General features: G+C 38.0%; 1 protein-coding gene across 1 annotated transcript in view; it reads left to right on the top strand.

Moving 5' to 3' along the window:
- Nucleotides 1–15,447, top strand: part of agbl4 (AGBL carboxypeptidase 4) — a gene marked incomplete at its 5' end in the record, with an annotated part of 352,800 nt that extends 337,353 nt beyond the window's left edge. Inside the window, 2 exons of the mRNA XM_081349121.1 lie at nt 13,301–13,397; nt 14,852–15,447. Of these exons, the coding sequence (XP_081205247.1) occupies nt 13,301–13,397; nt 14,852–14,948 (194 nt within the window). The 3' untranslated portion in view covers nt 14,949–15,447. The remainder of the gene's footprint in view (nt 1–13,300; nt 13,398–14,851) is intronic.
- Nucleotides 15,448–16,886: the final 1,439 nt, after the last annotated feature.

The following is a 16,886-nucleotide window of genomic DNA, read 5'->3' as shown; positions in this document are numbered from 1 at the left end:
ATTACCTCATAACTATTTCGAAACACTTCGAAATTTCAGTGGTTTATCTCTATCAATCCATGAATCATGAGGAGTCAATGAACAAGTGTCTGTGGGTTTTACCTGATCTCTGATCAGTTTTATACATTTGTAGACGTTTTAATTAAACATTAGTAAAATAATTAAATGTTAATAGTCTCTTAATGGCCTGTTTAGCTGAGCCATTCATAGAACAAACAAAACAAACCCTGACGATTTATAAAAGAACATATAGACACTTGATAATCTTATTAGATATTAGATCATTTCATTTGAAAGATTTAACTTTCAATAAAAAATTTGCAATAGATTTGTAAAAGGTGTTTTTATGCATGTTTGGCCCGGGTTTTTGTTGCATTTACACTGTTCTGACCACTAGGGGTCACCGTAGAGACGGGTGTCGGATTGTTTCGAAGACTCGACACAATATGGCACATTTGCTGTTTCAGTGTTCCACAAAGCCTCGATCTGCCCACCACTACCAATCAGCTGTGCCCTTTAGAGAATGATGTGATTGCAAGCATGTCGAGTTAAAGGTTCTCTAAGCGATGTCGGGAGACGTTACTTCTTGTTGACATTCGAATTGTTGTCAAACAAAACGGAGGCTGGCTAGACCCTCCCTCCTCCTCATCCCATCTATTGTGAATTTGCTTGATCATTTACAATAGAGATTGATCGCTGCTAGAAACATACATGTTGTATTCACCAAAGTTAACGCTGACTGCATAAATCTAGCTAATTACATCCTTTTTTGTGAACATGAACGTCAGTTTAGAAAGAAAAGTGGATTTACCTGTTCTGCAAAAACAGAGCAACTGAATGTCGGATAGTAGCTAATCCCTTCTGCCGGCGGAGTTCTCGCCACCTTTCAAAGGTTTTTCCGATGTAAATTCGGGACTTCGCGCGTTCCTTATCCTTGTCCCTCTTGCAAGTTGTTCTGTTCATCGGAACGTCGTCTCTTTGGTCGTGTGTCGGCCATAATTCAAACTTCCCTCTTCATGCTTCTCTCTCCTCCACACCCCCTTCATGTGTACGCGCACAACCCCCCAGACCCCACCCTCAAATACTTCTTGCCAGTGATTGGCTGGAGCACTGTTTGTTATGTTTCGTGGTGCGGGTGAGCCCAGTTTGTTTTTGTTGCCGTTTGTGGAGCCTGTGGTGTCTAGAGAGACCGCTTTTTTTTACAGTGTGTTCAGGGGACAGGCAGCTAGCGGATAGTGAGGAGATGTTTGCTGTATGTGACAAAAAATGTTTTGGCCTAAAAAACGCGTGACATGACTTAGAGCACCTTTAAGGACCTATCTGATTCTGAAGTATAGATAGGACCTATCTGCGCCATCTAGAGTTTTGTATTTAAAGTCGGTTTTTAAACTGGGGTCTGCTGAATTTTTCAGAGATTTCAGAGAGACCATTACACTGTAAAAAGTGATCACTTGACTTAAAAGTGAGGAAACTATTTGCCTTAAAATGATTAAGTAAAAAAAATGTAAATTGTGTCAAGTTCACATAATTTAATTTTTTTCAATTACGCATGGTTTATTACGGGTTTCCTCACTTTTTTAAGTAAAGTCAACTGATACATTTTTACAGTGTATTTATTGTGAAAAGCACTATACAATATATTTTTTAATAAAAATTCATTTGAATTAATAATAATAATATTTTCCAGATAATATTTGAATAATTTCTTTTGGCTTTAGTAAAATGACATCATCAATGAGTCTAAAAATATAAACTGCCTTTATTTTTTAAGAGGATCGTCATATTTTGGAGTCCTTGGCATTAAAAAGTTTGAAACCCCCTGCTATGGTTTAAGATGTTAGTCTAGACTAGAATGGATTTTAGAGGCAAAACAATCGAGGAAAAACTGTACATGGTGTGACTTTTAAAAGGTTATTACGTTGTAGAACTGGGAGAGGGTGTGTGTTAGTTTGTGTGTGGGGCACGTGAGGGTTGAGGGTGTCTGCCTTCAGTAGTGGAAGGGTATTTGCCGTGGCATGTAGTGCAAAGATTGGGGGCAAAGAGGTTACCAGAATGTGACATGCCACTTTTTACAGGCCGGTTGGCAGGTCTATGGAGCGTGCAAATTATCAGCAGAGACCTTTACAGACATGACTTCACTCCCCGGTAAAAACGAAAACACTGACAACATTATAATTACCTGCAAAGGAATTAATTCACCTTTCCTAACCCCACTAAACAAACACGCACTCATACACACATGCATAATGTACTCCTAATGTTGACAGTGGCACCACCTGGATAGAGATCTCACCATGTACCATAATGCTGCATTCATGACAAAAGACATTGAAAGATCCTTCAGTCAAATGGCTCAATTTCTCACATTTTTTGCTTCACCTTTTTCTCATTATAGAATACTGAGCATATCGGGAATATTGAGCAGCGGCACTGAGGGAATAATTTTGCACATTTAACGATTTAACCACCTGTAATGTCGTGCGAAACTGAAGAAATTTATGATGGATGCCTGACTCGGTCGCTGTTAACCTGTAACCGATTTTTTTATCATCGTCACAGCATCCCCTAGGCGTTATAAGCTGGTTAATGCCTGTGGCGGCAAGGTGCCTCTGTAAGAAACAGCTGCAGGTGGTTATGACTTCTTATGAATTTAGATTGACAGCATAGAGAGTGGTTTGAAATGACCTTTTAGTAAGACAAGCCCTGAATGAATACGTGTATATCAGCTATAGCACTATAAGGTCTTGTGTATTATCTAAACCAAGTTGAATGTGTTACTTTACACTCATAATTTACTTGAATAGGCCTACCTTAAATAGGAACTTAACGTTGAACTTGTGAAAATAAACATCATAAAAATTTGTAACATGTATACTTATATATAATATAATAATATACCTACTTAATATAGTTTGTAAATATTATTTAATTTATCAAAATTTTGTACATAATATATTTAAAGGGGTCATGAACTGGATTATTTTATTATTTTATAATGTTTCCTGGGGTGCCCTGTTAGTAATGTTAGTATGATTTTTACATAATTTTTTTTCATAATTTAGAAATAAAAGGCATTTTTCCAAGCCGGATTTTAGCCTCTGATTTGAACGATCTGTTTGAAGAGGCGTGTCTGCTGTGAGAATTCAGTGTAAACGCCCACTACTGTGATTGGCTGGCATGTTTGCATATGAAATAGCTAGCATTACATGTGGAAATCTCTCAAATACTTTTACTATGTTTTTACTATTACAGCTATCGAGATTAACAAATCATGAGAAGTTTTTAAAGTATTTAGATCTATTCCAGCACATGAAAGGTTGCAGTGATGAGCATTGAGCAGATGACAGACAGTCTGTTGATCGCGTGAATGAAGAGATCTCATCATTGCAACGCACTTTCTGCACTCTCACTAATGCTTTCACCAAATAACAATGCAAACACGATGTAAATACAATAAGAGCTTCATTGTGCTGTGTAACAGCGTCATTGATTTCATAACGAGTTTTGGCAAGTGTCCAGATAAACTCGCACTGTGTGATTGACAGCTTGGGTGATTGGAAAGGGATCATTCTTTGATCGCTTCCTGTGTATAATTTAATCACAGTTTAAATAAGATTATTTTCGTCCTACTAAGAGAAAAGACGTGAAGTCACTGATTTCATTTACTAATGCATAAACAGTATTGAACGATTTTGAGAGATAATCTGTCTGAACTTTAATAGTTATACATCAGAAATCACTGAGCACAGATCAGGCATTAGAATAAACATGATTACTTACATGTTTGTGGCGTTGCTGGCAGATCCATATCGTAAAAGTCTGTTTCCAAAGCCTGCGCCGAAATTTACCAAATAATCCACAGTGAAATGTACCGAATACAAACAAATAATGCACTGCTGAGACATTCACATTGTTGAGAAAAAAAAAAAAAAACACTATTCTAGAATTAGGCTCCTTTGGAAGGTAATGGTATTGATCCTGTGTCGATCTTTACTTGTTCTCATGTAACTATTCACGAACGCTCCAGTGGGCGGCGCCAAAGACGCGGTGATGTAGACGTAGGCGTTGAGATTCTTCTGCAAAGGCGGTCTTTCGCTGCCCTGTGACGTCTCCACTTTTTAGATCCTGTCGTTTTCTGGCCTTGGTTTCAATAAAAGCAGTTTTTGGAATAACAAAGAAGTTTTGAGGTTTGAAACTTACAGGGTATTTTTATTGCATTAACAAACTCTTAACTGTCAAAAGATCATGGAAAATGTTATTCTCAGTTCATGACCCCTTTAAATTATTTTAATCTGACCCTAACATTTTTTTGTTATATTGTTTCTTAAAATCAAAATCTTTCTAAATACTTCTGATTGGGAATCTGAATCTGGGCTATGGGACAGCCCGAACTGTTGTCAACCATCAGTTTAACGAAAGATATTTACTTTTGTTATCTCACTTTCCTCATATTAACCGCAATCATTTTCATGTATCTCCAACCAAACAACTTAATTGATGAGGGATAATGGGATGCTTTTTGTCCAAGTCTTGCTGTTCCAATTTCATTTGAAAAAGTGGGAGAGAAGTTCTGATGACGCTTCATCATTAGAGTGTCGAAAGCAGGTGAGCGCCGAGTGAGTCTGGGATCTCGTTCAACACCCAGCTGGATGCTTTGATGGAGCGAGCTCACTCTGTGACTTTCAAATCACTTTGTACGGATGTCTCAGAGCTCACCGTCCTAAGAACTTCAGAAAATGCTGAGTAAAGTTTGGTTTGTTGAGTTTAGCAGACATCTGTGGGACAGACATGCTATGACTGGTGTGCGCTGTCCGTGCTGGAATCCATTTTAATTGCCCTTTTCTGAAGATGTTTGTCATGGCATAATCAAAGTTTGCTTGGGTATTTATTAAAATTACAGTAGCAAGACCGTGTCATCTAATGGATGAAATTAAGGATTTTTTAGCTGTACACGTCATAAGTGAGAGGAAGACGGATATTGCGCCTTCGTGTGTAGGCTACATATGTAATATGCTGTACGTAGGAAACCCATCAGTTTCACTTGTTTATTTTTAAACTACTATTTTGAACCACTTGCATTGGTCAGAAAAACTATTAGTTTGTTGTTCAATGATTAATGACTAATTACGGTAAGCTATCTACCAGCAAGGGCTAACTTCTCATGTTAACCAGCCCAAACCTGACAAACTGATTAGAGTAACCGATAATTTCTCTCAGATAGTCTATATAGGAATGTTGTTCCAGGACCAACAAAGGATTATCCAAAAACATCTCCTATTGGCAAAATCACGTCTGTGTGAAAATTTCCATGACATAATCAAAGCTGTGCTTTAGAATTGCGATGGCATTTAAGGGTTTGGTGTTTGAACGAAACAACATGTTAAGATTAAAGCTTAGCTTTTAGGTAAAGATTAGAATTAGGCTTAATGCTAGACACCTGACATGGAGAATGTTTCAGAGAGACATTCACAATAATCTTGCCTCTGCCCTTTGCCGTCTGACAGGTTAACAAGTCTTCTACTTCTCGTCATCAATGAAGGGAGAGAGAAGGAGCGTGAGAGAGAAAAAACGCGCCGTGTTATGGCGACTGTGCCATTTTCTTTTGTCCTTTAGGTTACAGACGGCTACTGAGAGAGCTGTTATCCCTGGGCTAAGCTATAAAAGTCCCACTCAATCAAGCATCGCCCTTTAATGTCAGACGCTTCGGTTTGGACCCAGCAAGCTTAAATGTTGCAGTGCTGTCTTGAGAATGGCCCGTACATATGAAGTGATCCAGCACAATGTCAGATCAGGCAGCTGCCTTAAACATCAGTTGTAGCCTGTTGATCCTCAAGTTAACTGCCAATGACTGACATGAGATCAGCCGAACAATAGCCTGATTGGCAGAAGTGCAGTAAAGAGAAGGGCTTATTCTGAATACCAAATAATAGCATTTCAAACGTCAGCTTCAGTGTAGTTGGCTACTTTTTGTTATCTTGTATTGAGATTTTTTTTTCTTTTTCATTTCAAAAACTTGACTGTATTTAAATTACTTAAAAATGTGAGTAGCTAATAGCTTTCAAAGTTGCTCTCTCTCTGCAAAGCTCGTAATGCCTCATTAACTGTAGCATGTCTGCAGCAGTGATAAATTAAGATTTTAATTACTTACTATTATGAACACTCAAACGGACAGTTCACCCAAAAATAGAACTGTCATCATTAACTCATCATTTACCCACCTAAACCATCAGCCAAAAAGTATAAAACAATGATCTTACTGAAAACAGACAACTGATGTTCCTGATGCAACCGATGATTGCATTAAAAAATGAAATTTCTGTCATTGTTTACTCTCACTCATGTTGTTCCAAACCTGTATGACTGACGTGGTACATAAATCTTGAAAAAAAATCATTTGTCCATAACCACAATGCTTTTAGGACCCCATTGACTTTCATTGTATGGACAAATAACAGTTGAAAAGCTTTTCAAAATGATGTTACAAAAGAAAGTCATAGAACACCATGAGTAAGAGTAAACAATGACAGAAATTTCATTTTTGGTTTCAGTGTTTGGAAAAACGTTGTCTGTTTTCAGTCAGATCATTGTTTTTATACCTTTTGGCTGATGGTTTAGATGGGCTCAGATGGATTCAGTGTTTTCCAGTGTGAGTTAAGAAACTTCTAATGGTCATGAAGGAATGGATATGTTTCTCTCTCGCTCTCTATCTGTGGAGTAGATTGTCTTGAGAGGTCATCAGATATCAGAGCAGTGTTCTGGTCTTTGAGAGCTTTATGGCATGAAATGGATTTGATTGTGTGGGTGCAGATGGATCCGGCCTGTGGCTAATCCAGACACTGAACCTCTGCATTGCTCTTAAAGCCAATACTTCATACTAGAGTGCTTATCTCAGCCCTTTAGCACCACTGCCCATGGTCATCTCCTCCCTATTAACACTACAACAGGGCCGTCTCTGATGGGAAAATGGCAGTGAGTGGTCTGCCAAGTTACATTGCGTATGCCGCAGACTGTCTAGAAGCGTGTGTGTGTGTGTGTGTGTGTGTGTGTGTGTGTGTGTGTGGGTGTGTGTGTGTGTGTGTGTGTGTGTGACACATTGATGTATTTGATTAAATACATAGATGCACTTGAAGTGTTGATGCACTTATGAAGCATTATTAAAATTTCCTGCTCGGATTCCTGCCAAATGAAATTCCAAAGCCTGTGTTTGTCCTCTACAGCAGTTAACTTCATTCTCGCCCTACAAAGGCCGGACAAAAGGTCCTTACTGGGAGTTTGAGCAGCGGGGAGACAATGCCTGCGTGCTTTATGTGCTCTTGTTTACCGTTTTAATTAGCATTGTTAATTGGCACTTTGTGACACCCTGGTGACAGGCCTGTCACTCCACTGTATTGATGCCACTCTTGTCCCTAATTTGTCTGCTTGTTAACACACGGCCGGCTCCAGACCAGGGTGCCTTGTTCCTTGTCATTGGGCCATCATTGTCCGTTTGTCTGTGTGAGAGCCTTTGCGTGCAGATACACAATCCGGTAAACAAATTATTTGTCAGGCCATGGAAACGTCCATCTCCTTCTCATCTCATCAGCCCCTTGGAGACCCGTCCTTGAGTCGCAACAAAGACGACAATCGATCCAAACATCCGAGTGTTTGGCGATGACATTAAAAACCTCACACGCACCAATGACACGGACTGCTTAACCCATTTAAGCCCACGGGAAACTGAAGTCGCAGAAGGCTCTATACCTCAATTTGTAAATACTTTTTTTAGCTGTCTTTAGGAAAAGCTTTTGAAAAGTTGTCATGCATGCAATATTGAAATCAAGAGCAAAACTAATCTCAATGTATATAGTATCAGTTTCTGATGGAATTTTTATGTAGACTTCATTAAATTAGCTGTATTTTAATCAGGTTTACATGAAAAACACTTAAAAATTGCACAATATGCTGCACAGTATGAAGACATATCTGGGAAAAATCTGGGCATATTAATATGTTAACTAAAAACCGCCAGACTTTTGCAACATGGTGTGAAGAGCCCTGCTGAGAGCCTTTTGAACTGTTGTATTTTTATTCATGCGTATAGTAAAAATATATAATCTGCTTTATATTTAATCATGCAGATGACAAAAGCATACAAAAATATGGCAGAGGTTATCAAATTTGGGGCGAGATTTCTTATTTATGGTAATAATGTTTTTAAAGGGATAGTTCGGCCAAAAATGACATTTAACCCATGATTTACTCACCCTCAAGCCGTTCGAGATCCATATGTCAATCTTTTTTCAGACGAACACATTTTCAGTTATTTTAGAAAATGCCTTAGATCTTTCAGTGGTTATAATGTGAAGCAATGGGGTCCACCTCATTCAAGTCCCAAAATGTGCATGCATCCTTCACAAAAGTAATCTATCCGGCTCCAGGGGGATAAACGAAGGCCTTCTGAGGGTAATCCGTGCGGTTTTGACGTAAAAATATACATATTTAAAACTTTATAAACGTTATAAAATAACTGGCTTCCGGTAGCGGCCAACGCGCGTTCACGGAGATGGATGCTGACGTAGGACGTAGCGTAGGAAGCGTTGTGACGTAGAACGAACGCAGAGTTTTGTTTTGCTCTGCTCTCTGGCTGCGCTGTCACGTTCGTTCTACGTCACGACGCTCCTACGCTACGTCCTACGTCATACGCCAGCATCCATCTCCGTGAACGCGCGTCGGCCGCTACCGGAAGCCAGTTATTTTCATTTATAAAGTTTTAAATATGTATATTTTTACGACAAAACCGCACGGATTACCCTCAGAAGGCCTTCGTTTATCCCCCTGGAGCCGGATGGATTACTTTTGTGAAGGATGCATGCACATTTTGGGACTTGAAGGAGGTGGACCCCATTACTTCACATTATAACCACTGAAAGATCTAAGACATTTTCTAAAATAACTGAAAATGTGTTCGTCTGAAAAAAGATTGACATATGCATCTCAAACGGCTTGAGGGTGAGTAAATCATGGGTTAAATATCATTTTTGGCCGAACTTTCCCTTTAACATATTTTATAGCTGTATGTTACTCCCAGATATAAAATATGCAGCTTCTCTTAAAAAATTATGTGAAATGTAGGCTAAAACAGATACAATGGTGAACTCAGCCAGTTAATACGCAGAAGAATCATTGACTGAGTGCCCTAAAACAGCTTATTTATTTGTGCAGGATCCAGCACTCTTGATTGCATTAAGGCCAAATACGTTTCACGTTGGATGAGATGTGTGGAGATGTGGGTGACATGTTCTCTTTCAGATTTTTTAACTGAACGGCTTGTAACCTCTTGGAACCCCTGACAAAATAGTCAAATGTTAGTTTTCTTGAGAACGCAAGTAATTCCTAAGTCATTTTTTTTATATATACAAAATGACTGAAAACACGTGGTTATATGGTTATTTTCATTTTGTTAAACTGTTTACTTCTAAACAAAATTCCTCCCATTTATTATAATTCCTCTCACATCGTGATTAATCGTGAAGCGTAATTCTGCCTTGTGATGTTTGCGGTCTGGCTTCTGTTTTGCAATCGTGACCACTTCACCACACGATGCCTAACCTTCATGCCTCATTATTATGCAACAGCTCTCGTCTACCGTCCAGGTGGAACGGTGAATTTTGTAAAAAAAATTCCAGCCCTCCACAAGCCACATCCCACGTTCTGGCAGTTCCTCGCATTTCCCCCTGCTTCCAAGTTGTTCTAGGCATTCTGGTTGCTGCTGGGATGTGGCCAACAGCCAATCAGAGCGCAGGAGAGTCCCGCTCACAGCTGTGATGCTGATGAAGTCTTCTCCTCTTCCTCATCACATATTTCCTTTTTAAAATGGGTATGATGTGACATCACAAGTGGAGAGGCCATCTGCACACGGCAGGGTCTCTGGCTATTTCTGTCTGGGCTCCACATACGCACACACACACACACAGGCTGGAAGAGTTTCTGTTTATAGAGGGGAAGCATGAAACTTTTCACGAGGTCAAAGCAAAGATGTCATGGTTGAGAGAGATTTGAGGCTTTGGCGTAAATGTTTAATACTTCTGCCAGACTTGGGTCGCAAACCAAAAATGGGTTGCTGGTCTGTTCTATTCTGATAAGTTCTAAAACAATGCTGTTATAAAAAATAAAATAAAAACTATTGTTATTATTATCATTATTATTTTAAAACAAACAACTTTTCATTTATCATAATAGTATCTTTGTTATTATTATTATTATTATTATTGTAATATTTCAAAAAAAATCTTTAATTTTGCACAGTATTGTAATTATTTATTAATTTATTACTATTATTATAATTTTCAATATTTCAAAATTTTTCTTTAATTTTCTCATAATAATATTATTCAGATTATTTAAAGTTATTTTAATTATTATTTTAAAACAAACAACTTTTCATTTATCAATATTATCTGTCATTATTATTATTATTTTAATATTTAAAATAGATTTGTCAAATTTTGTCGTGAAAATATTATTTTATTATTATTAGTATCATTAGTAAATCACTTTTAATAATACTTTTTAATAATAAGCGTATAACTCATATTATCTTTATTAGTACTAGTAGTTTTTTTATTATTTTAGTATTTCAACATTGTTTTTAATTTTGCATCATAATATTATTGCATTGCTATTTTAAAACAAACGACTTCAATTTAGCTGAGTGTTATCTTAATTTTAAATTTTTATTATTATATTTTTCAATATTTCAATTTTTTTTTACATTTTCTCAATAATAATTTATGATTTGAATTATTATTATTATTATGTTATTTATTATTATAATAATTTATTATTATTATTCACATTTTGCATAAAAGGCAAAACCAGTTGAGCATTTTCTTGATATTTTTTTATGCTATTTCTTAATCAATATGGTGCACTTTAGAAACATAACAGAAATGCCATGTCATGCCATGTCTTCTGTGTCATCCTTTCAAAGTGAACTGTGCCATCTTCCCTGCCTGGCATCCAAAAATAGCTGTTGTTTTTGGAGTGTTTGCAGCCCTGGCCAGATGGGGTGTGAAGACAGGGGCTGGAGTCATGGAGAGAGTTCCCATCATCCCGCTGGGTGAGGGATGGAACCCAGAATGACTCCATACACTGCAGTGGCTGTCAAGGCCACAGAGAGCAGGGGGGCGATGAGCAAACGTCTGGATCCGAGAGCCCAAATGGAAGGTTTAAACACAGATGCTTTGACCTCTCTGCTAATCAAGGTCATGTTAAGCGCCTGTTATTTCACTGACAAATGTTCATATTATATTTGGCGATTGATGCGGTTATGAATAACTCAGTAGTGCATAAGTAAATCAGTCTCGAATATGGACTGAATTGTCATTTAGGGTGCGAATATGTGCGTGTCATTTACATGCATGAGACATGACAAAGTCTTTAGGTTGGTGCGTTCCCATCAAAGAGGGATTGTTTATGAGTTAACAGCTTTGGATAATAGGATTCCAGCCATGGCCTCGGGATTTATGTGGCCAGGGAGATTTTTGACTGTTGGAAGAAATTGGAAAAATAAAAATAAAAAACGACTGAATCGCTTTGCACCTTGTTTTTCTTCCAGGGCTCTTGTTTCACTCCAACAGCCCTGACAGTCAGACATGTCATCTCAGAACATCGGTTAAAGGCTGACAGCCAAAGGTGAAAAATAACACCTCTCTGTTCATTCATCAACAGTGTCCGGCCCCAAAAGAGCAGACGGTTAACCACAACACACAGCTGGAGAAAACCTTCCTTATCAGATCATGATGGAACATCTATTCTGAGCCAGTGTCCCACAACACAGAGATCCATCACAGTCCATAACACACATAGATGTATGATCTATATCACACAATCACGCGTTTATTTGAAATCTTCAAATGCAGAGTTTAAAGGCCTATAAAATGAAACTTCTGTCATTTGATCCAAACCAAATATAGATATTTAAAAAAAAATGAATGGAGTCTTGGAGCATTCAAGCTTAAAAAAATATGCTAAAGCAAATGTATTTATGTGACTCCTGCATTATATGTCCTATATTTTGTGAGCAACATACACAAATGAAAGCTATGATAATCTTCAATGAAATTAACCACCATGATCAAATCACAGAGTCAGTGAGTCAAACTTGAAAACCTTATCAGTCCAAATGAATCATTCAGACCACTTTTGTGGACAAGGACCTCCACAAAACAATCATTTGTTTAATTGATTTAATCATCACTTTTCATGTAGTGCCAAAAAAAAAAAACCTATAAAGATGTTTGGTTCAGTCTGTTCTTTTATGGCATCAGAGGAGTCATATGAACTACTTTTGTGAAAGCTTCAGTCCGCATTATTTGTAGTTGCATGGAAAAAATGGCCACGCCAGTGCATTATTTGAAACTTCTTTTGTGTTCCATGGAAGAAAGAAAGTCTTGGTTTGGAACGACACAAAGGGTGAGTAAATGATGACAGAATTTTCATTTGTGGATGAACTATTCCTTTAGGTTAAAAGAAAATGATTTCCGTTTAACGTTCGCCTGGCTTGTGGTTGTTGGATTTAAACGGCTCCCACTCTTTCAGCTGCATTGTAAGTGCCCTCACAGCTCTCTGATGCAGTGCTTTTGGTAATTGATGTGCTCTGTAACGTGGGCACGGTGGAAAAAAGGCTTGGGGTGGGGTGGGGGGTGATGGGGTGTTGTGGAGTAGATGCATGAATTTAAATAAAGCTTTGGCTGTAAGTAACTGCAGGAATGAGATGCATTTTTTTTTCTTTTTGGCTGACTTGACTGAGAGGCGTTTGATTTATCCTCACGAGGAGCTGAGCGCTGGCTCGCCTGTCCCGCTTATTTACTCTCCGCATTGCTCTGCTGGGTATTGGCCAGTTATTTACTGCAAATGGTCGCGTTGGTGCGAGATTGGAGAAAATCGGGCTCTTATTTATTTATTTATTTATTTTTCAATTAAAAGTGGCACGTCAGAACAGAGATTTAAAGGTTCCGAGGGATCCGACGCTCTAACCGTGCCGGGGCCTTGGAGGCATTCCAATATTGCTTTGTTGTCGACTGTCTCTTTAGGAATTCAGAGACAGGCTGCTGGAGTGGGATCAAGGTGTTTGACTCTAAAATTCCAGCGCAGTTTTTACCAATGACTATAAAACTGTCAAAAGACTAATATCTATGTATATGAAAGTCACTTTATATTTAGTTTTTTCTAATAAAAAAAACAACTTGTGTAGTTTTGTAGATCTGTCAGTGTTATCTGTGTAAAGTGTTCTGGAAGGCCCCTTAATTTCCTCTCACAGACATGAAGCTGGGTAGAAACGTGGCCCGGACGTTCCTGGATTACTACAAGCTGAACAACGTGACAGATGAGAGCAAGCAAACAGGACATATTAACTGGTGACTAATCTTTTGTTTGTTTTCTTTATTCATATGAACATCTCCTTTTAAATGGCTTCAATTGTTTGATACCAATTATGGCTAACTTTCATGATTTCCTTTAGTGTTCACATTATCTCTTATGAGAGCAACTAAACTGTTTTGCTTCTGAAAATTCTCCTACTTAAGTTTTCTTATATATATATATATATATATAACAAAGCATTTTACAACTTGCATATTTTTCTAAGAATGGGAGGGGGGAGAGTCGCCAACGAGTTTTGAGGACAGTGTTGTCAAATATCTATTCCGAAGCTGTAGGGGGAGCTCTAAAGAGAAACCTGAGAGCAAAAAGCGAGAAAACAAACAAAGAAAAGCGAAGAAATTAACAAAACTGCATAGCGCAGCTTTAAGCAAGGGGGTAATCCAGCATCCAGAAAGCGTACCTTCTATGGGGGCATCCATTGGCTAACAAGCCGTCACCTGCTGTTAGCATTCCATTGACTCCCATTCATTTTGGTGTCACTTTGACAGCGAATAACTTTACATCTGAGGCGTTTAAAGACACTATTTGTCCATTGTTTATTTCTAAAGAAACACGACAATGTATGAAAGGCTCCATTACCTTGTACCTTATGTAGAAGAAGTTTTTGTAAAAATAGGCTAATGATTGCCTCATAACCACGCGACTCTCTGTCGCACAGTAGAGAAATTACCATATAGAGAGGAGGAGAAGCTTGCAGGCAATCGGGGGGACGTGGAGGCATAAAGTCCGATAAATTCAAGAATACTTACCAAAAGCTGCTCCTGCTTCTAGCTCATGGACAGCTCCTACTCACACTCTCCGTCTCTGCAAGATTCAGAAGGGAATGATTCAGATTTCTCTTGGCATAGCTACTAGAAGACTTACAACTGTCAGACAGGTTGCTCAGTACGCTCAGCCATCAGGAAGAGAGTGCTTCTAATTGACTTCACTGGTCTCCGTCGAAGTCTATGGGGTCGCAGTGTCCATTTCTTTTACTGTCTATGGCTTTAAGAGACAACACTTCCCTGGCATTGACTAAATGTTATGGCTATTTTCACTGTTATAAGGTAGGGGTGGTGTTACACATCTTCTGAAAGAGAACAGAATCTCTGGATCCAAAAACAAGCAAAAAGGAAGCAGAAACAAGCAATAGAAGCATTGCTTATGCACATGTAAGCTCACGTGATTATTAAAACAGCATATAAATCAAAACTGTCTAACATTACCGAATGAAATGTCGAACCCAGGAAGTTTGTGAAGGTTCACAGGAAGGTTCACAGTCCCAGGATAGGACTGTGAAGCTTTGGGGGTGTTGATCTACTGTTTTGACCATCGTTATGGATCTGATCCGGACGTAGTCTAAACAAAAACGAGATGAGAACCCAGATTTGAGTCTAGAAACAATTCTGATTCTGACAAAACTCTAATAAACATACTTTATGTCTTTCAGCACTTCCGATGGAACATCCACCAGTCATCAAGGAAACACTACTGGAAATGGGAAGGTGAAAGGGGACAGAAAGCCCCATGGAGTCAGGGATTACTAAACACACTGGGAACGGGATACGGTTCCTCGGTGAGACATTGTGAACAACAGTCCTCTTGCAAATTACATTTTCATATCAGCCCACAGCAATCTACCAGATATTTTTGTGTACGTTTTTATGTGATGATAGGACTCAACGACTGTGAATAAGTCTTCAGTATTAATTCTCACTTGTGAGATATTGCACAGAGAAAACATCAAATGTAAATTATCCCACCGGCTACATTTATTGCTTTTTCAGTGCTTTGTTGAATACCAACTATTTTCTTTGCCTCGCTCTTGGAGTTGCCTATTATAAGTACAGAAATTGTTTTTCACTCAGCTGTACTCATTCTGATAAAGTGATTACTTTTATGAATTCTTTAATTGTCTAGATAGTCATCTTTAGTTGTTTGTTCAAATCTGAATGCTTGAAAATTGCTTAAATATAAAGCAATTGACCTGTAATGTTTTATTATATTCATGCTTTGTGTTCAGTAATTTGCATCTAATAAAGTGATAAAAAAGTTTATCTATTTATTTATTATTTTGATAAAAAATTGCTTTCCAGTGTCTTAAGTGCTTATATTGAGAACCAGCAGAAGTAATTTTGAAATGCTATTAAAAAACAATGCATTTTTAATCCTCTCATCGTAGTCTCAAGGCGATAAGCATCAACATATTTTTCTGCTGTTCACCAAAGTTCTCTAATACGGAGTCTGTTAAGCCTGTAACAGTGTTTCCAAACAAAGTCTGATCTGTCCACACTCAACAAACGCTCACAACACAGTGTGAGGGGGCCAAAATACAGAATGGCTCAACCTATCATTCAAGAAGTGTGAAAAGCAGCATGTATTTTTCAGGCCAGTCATTCGGAATAACTGAGGCAATCCGTCAGAAAAGGCAAAAACAAATTACTTGCATTTTAGATGGTAGAAGGGAAGATGGCGAGAGCTAATGTGAATGAGAAAACACATCCATCTACAGAATCTCAACAAACACACACACACACACACACACAGGTAATGGCGCTGTCATACCTAAAAGCCTTTGTGCTTATGGAGAGTCTCACCTCCCCACTGCGCTGTCATTTTAACCAGAGCCTCGAACCATTAGTCCCTTATGCTTGGCTCACCTCACTGCCACAAACACATCCTAATTGCCCTCAGGCTGATGTGAATTGTTTGCATTTCCCTTCTTAAACATTGACATGGTCCATTCCTGTGCACAAGTTAACTGGCCTCAGTGATTCTCTGTGAGGTCTGTCTCTCAGCACTAGCGGTGGTATGGTTCACTTCGAGGGCAGATCCTTCACTGGACAGCATTATAAGCTGCTTAAAACTGAGTTTTAGTGAAATACTGTAATGTCCTCCACTTTTAGAAATTTCTAATTCTGCTCACCCTATACGTTTTGAGAAACAGTCATTACTTTTCAATAGTAATACTGAATCTGTCATCACTTGTCACTTTAAATGCAGCTGTTTTTAGGACCAAACACTGTTAACGCTGCATTTTCTTACCAACTCTTTAAAAGATTCACTTTTGTCAAAAGTTGGCACAAATCTTAGGCTGACCATTCAGCCCCAATGTTTGTCCTACTTAAATCTATTTTGTTAAAACTGTTCTTTTATTAATAATAATAATAGTTACATTCATTATTATTAATAATATGAAATGTAGGTTATGTTTTTACACAGGATATGCATAAACACATTTATTTGCATAACTGTTTTATTTTATGTTATATATTTCTTTATTTTTATGTGAAGATGTTTTTCATGTAGGTTTTAAACATTAGGGTGAACAGTAAAAACAAAAACAAAAAAAAAACATCTCATTTTGTATTAAAAATATCTCATAACATACATGCTAACAAAGCATTTTACAACTTGCATATTTTTCAACTTTGAAAAACTTTGTTGAAGTTCTGCCTAAAAGCAATGCTTTATTTCCCCCATAT

This window comes from Scardinius erythrophthalmus (genome assembly GCF_964197995.2).
Source record: "Scardinius erythrophthalmus genome assembly, chromosome: 20".
Taxonomy (NCBI): domain Eukaryota; kingdom Metazoa; phylum Chordata; class Actinopteri; order Cypriniformes; family Leuciscidae; genus Scardinius; species Scardinius erythrophthalmus.
Note: the sequence above shows the minus strand (reverse complement) of the source record. Positions and strands in the feature narration are given on the sequence as shown.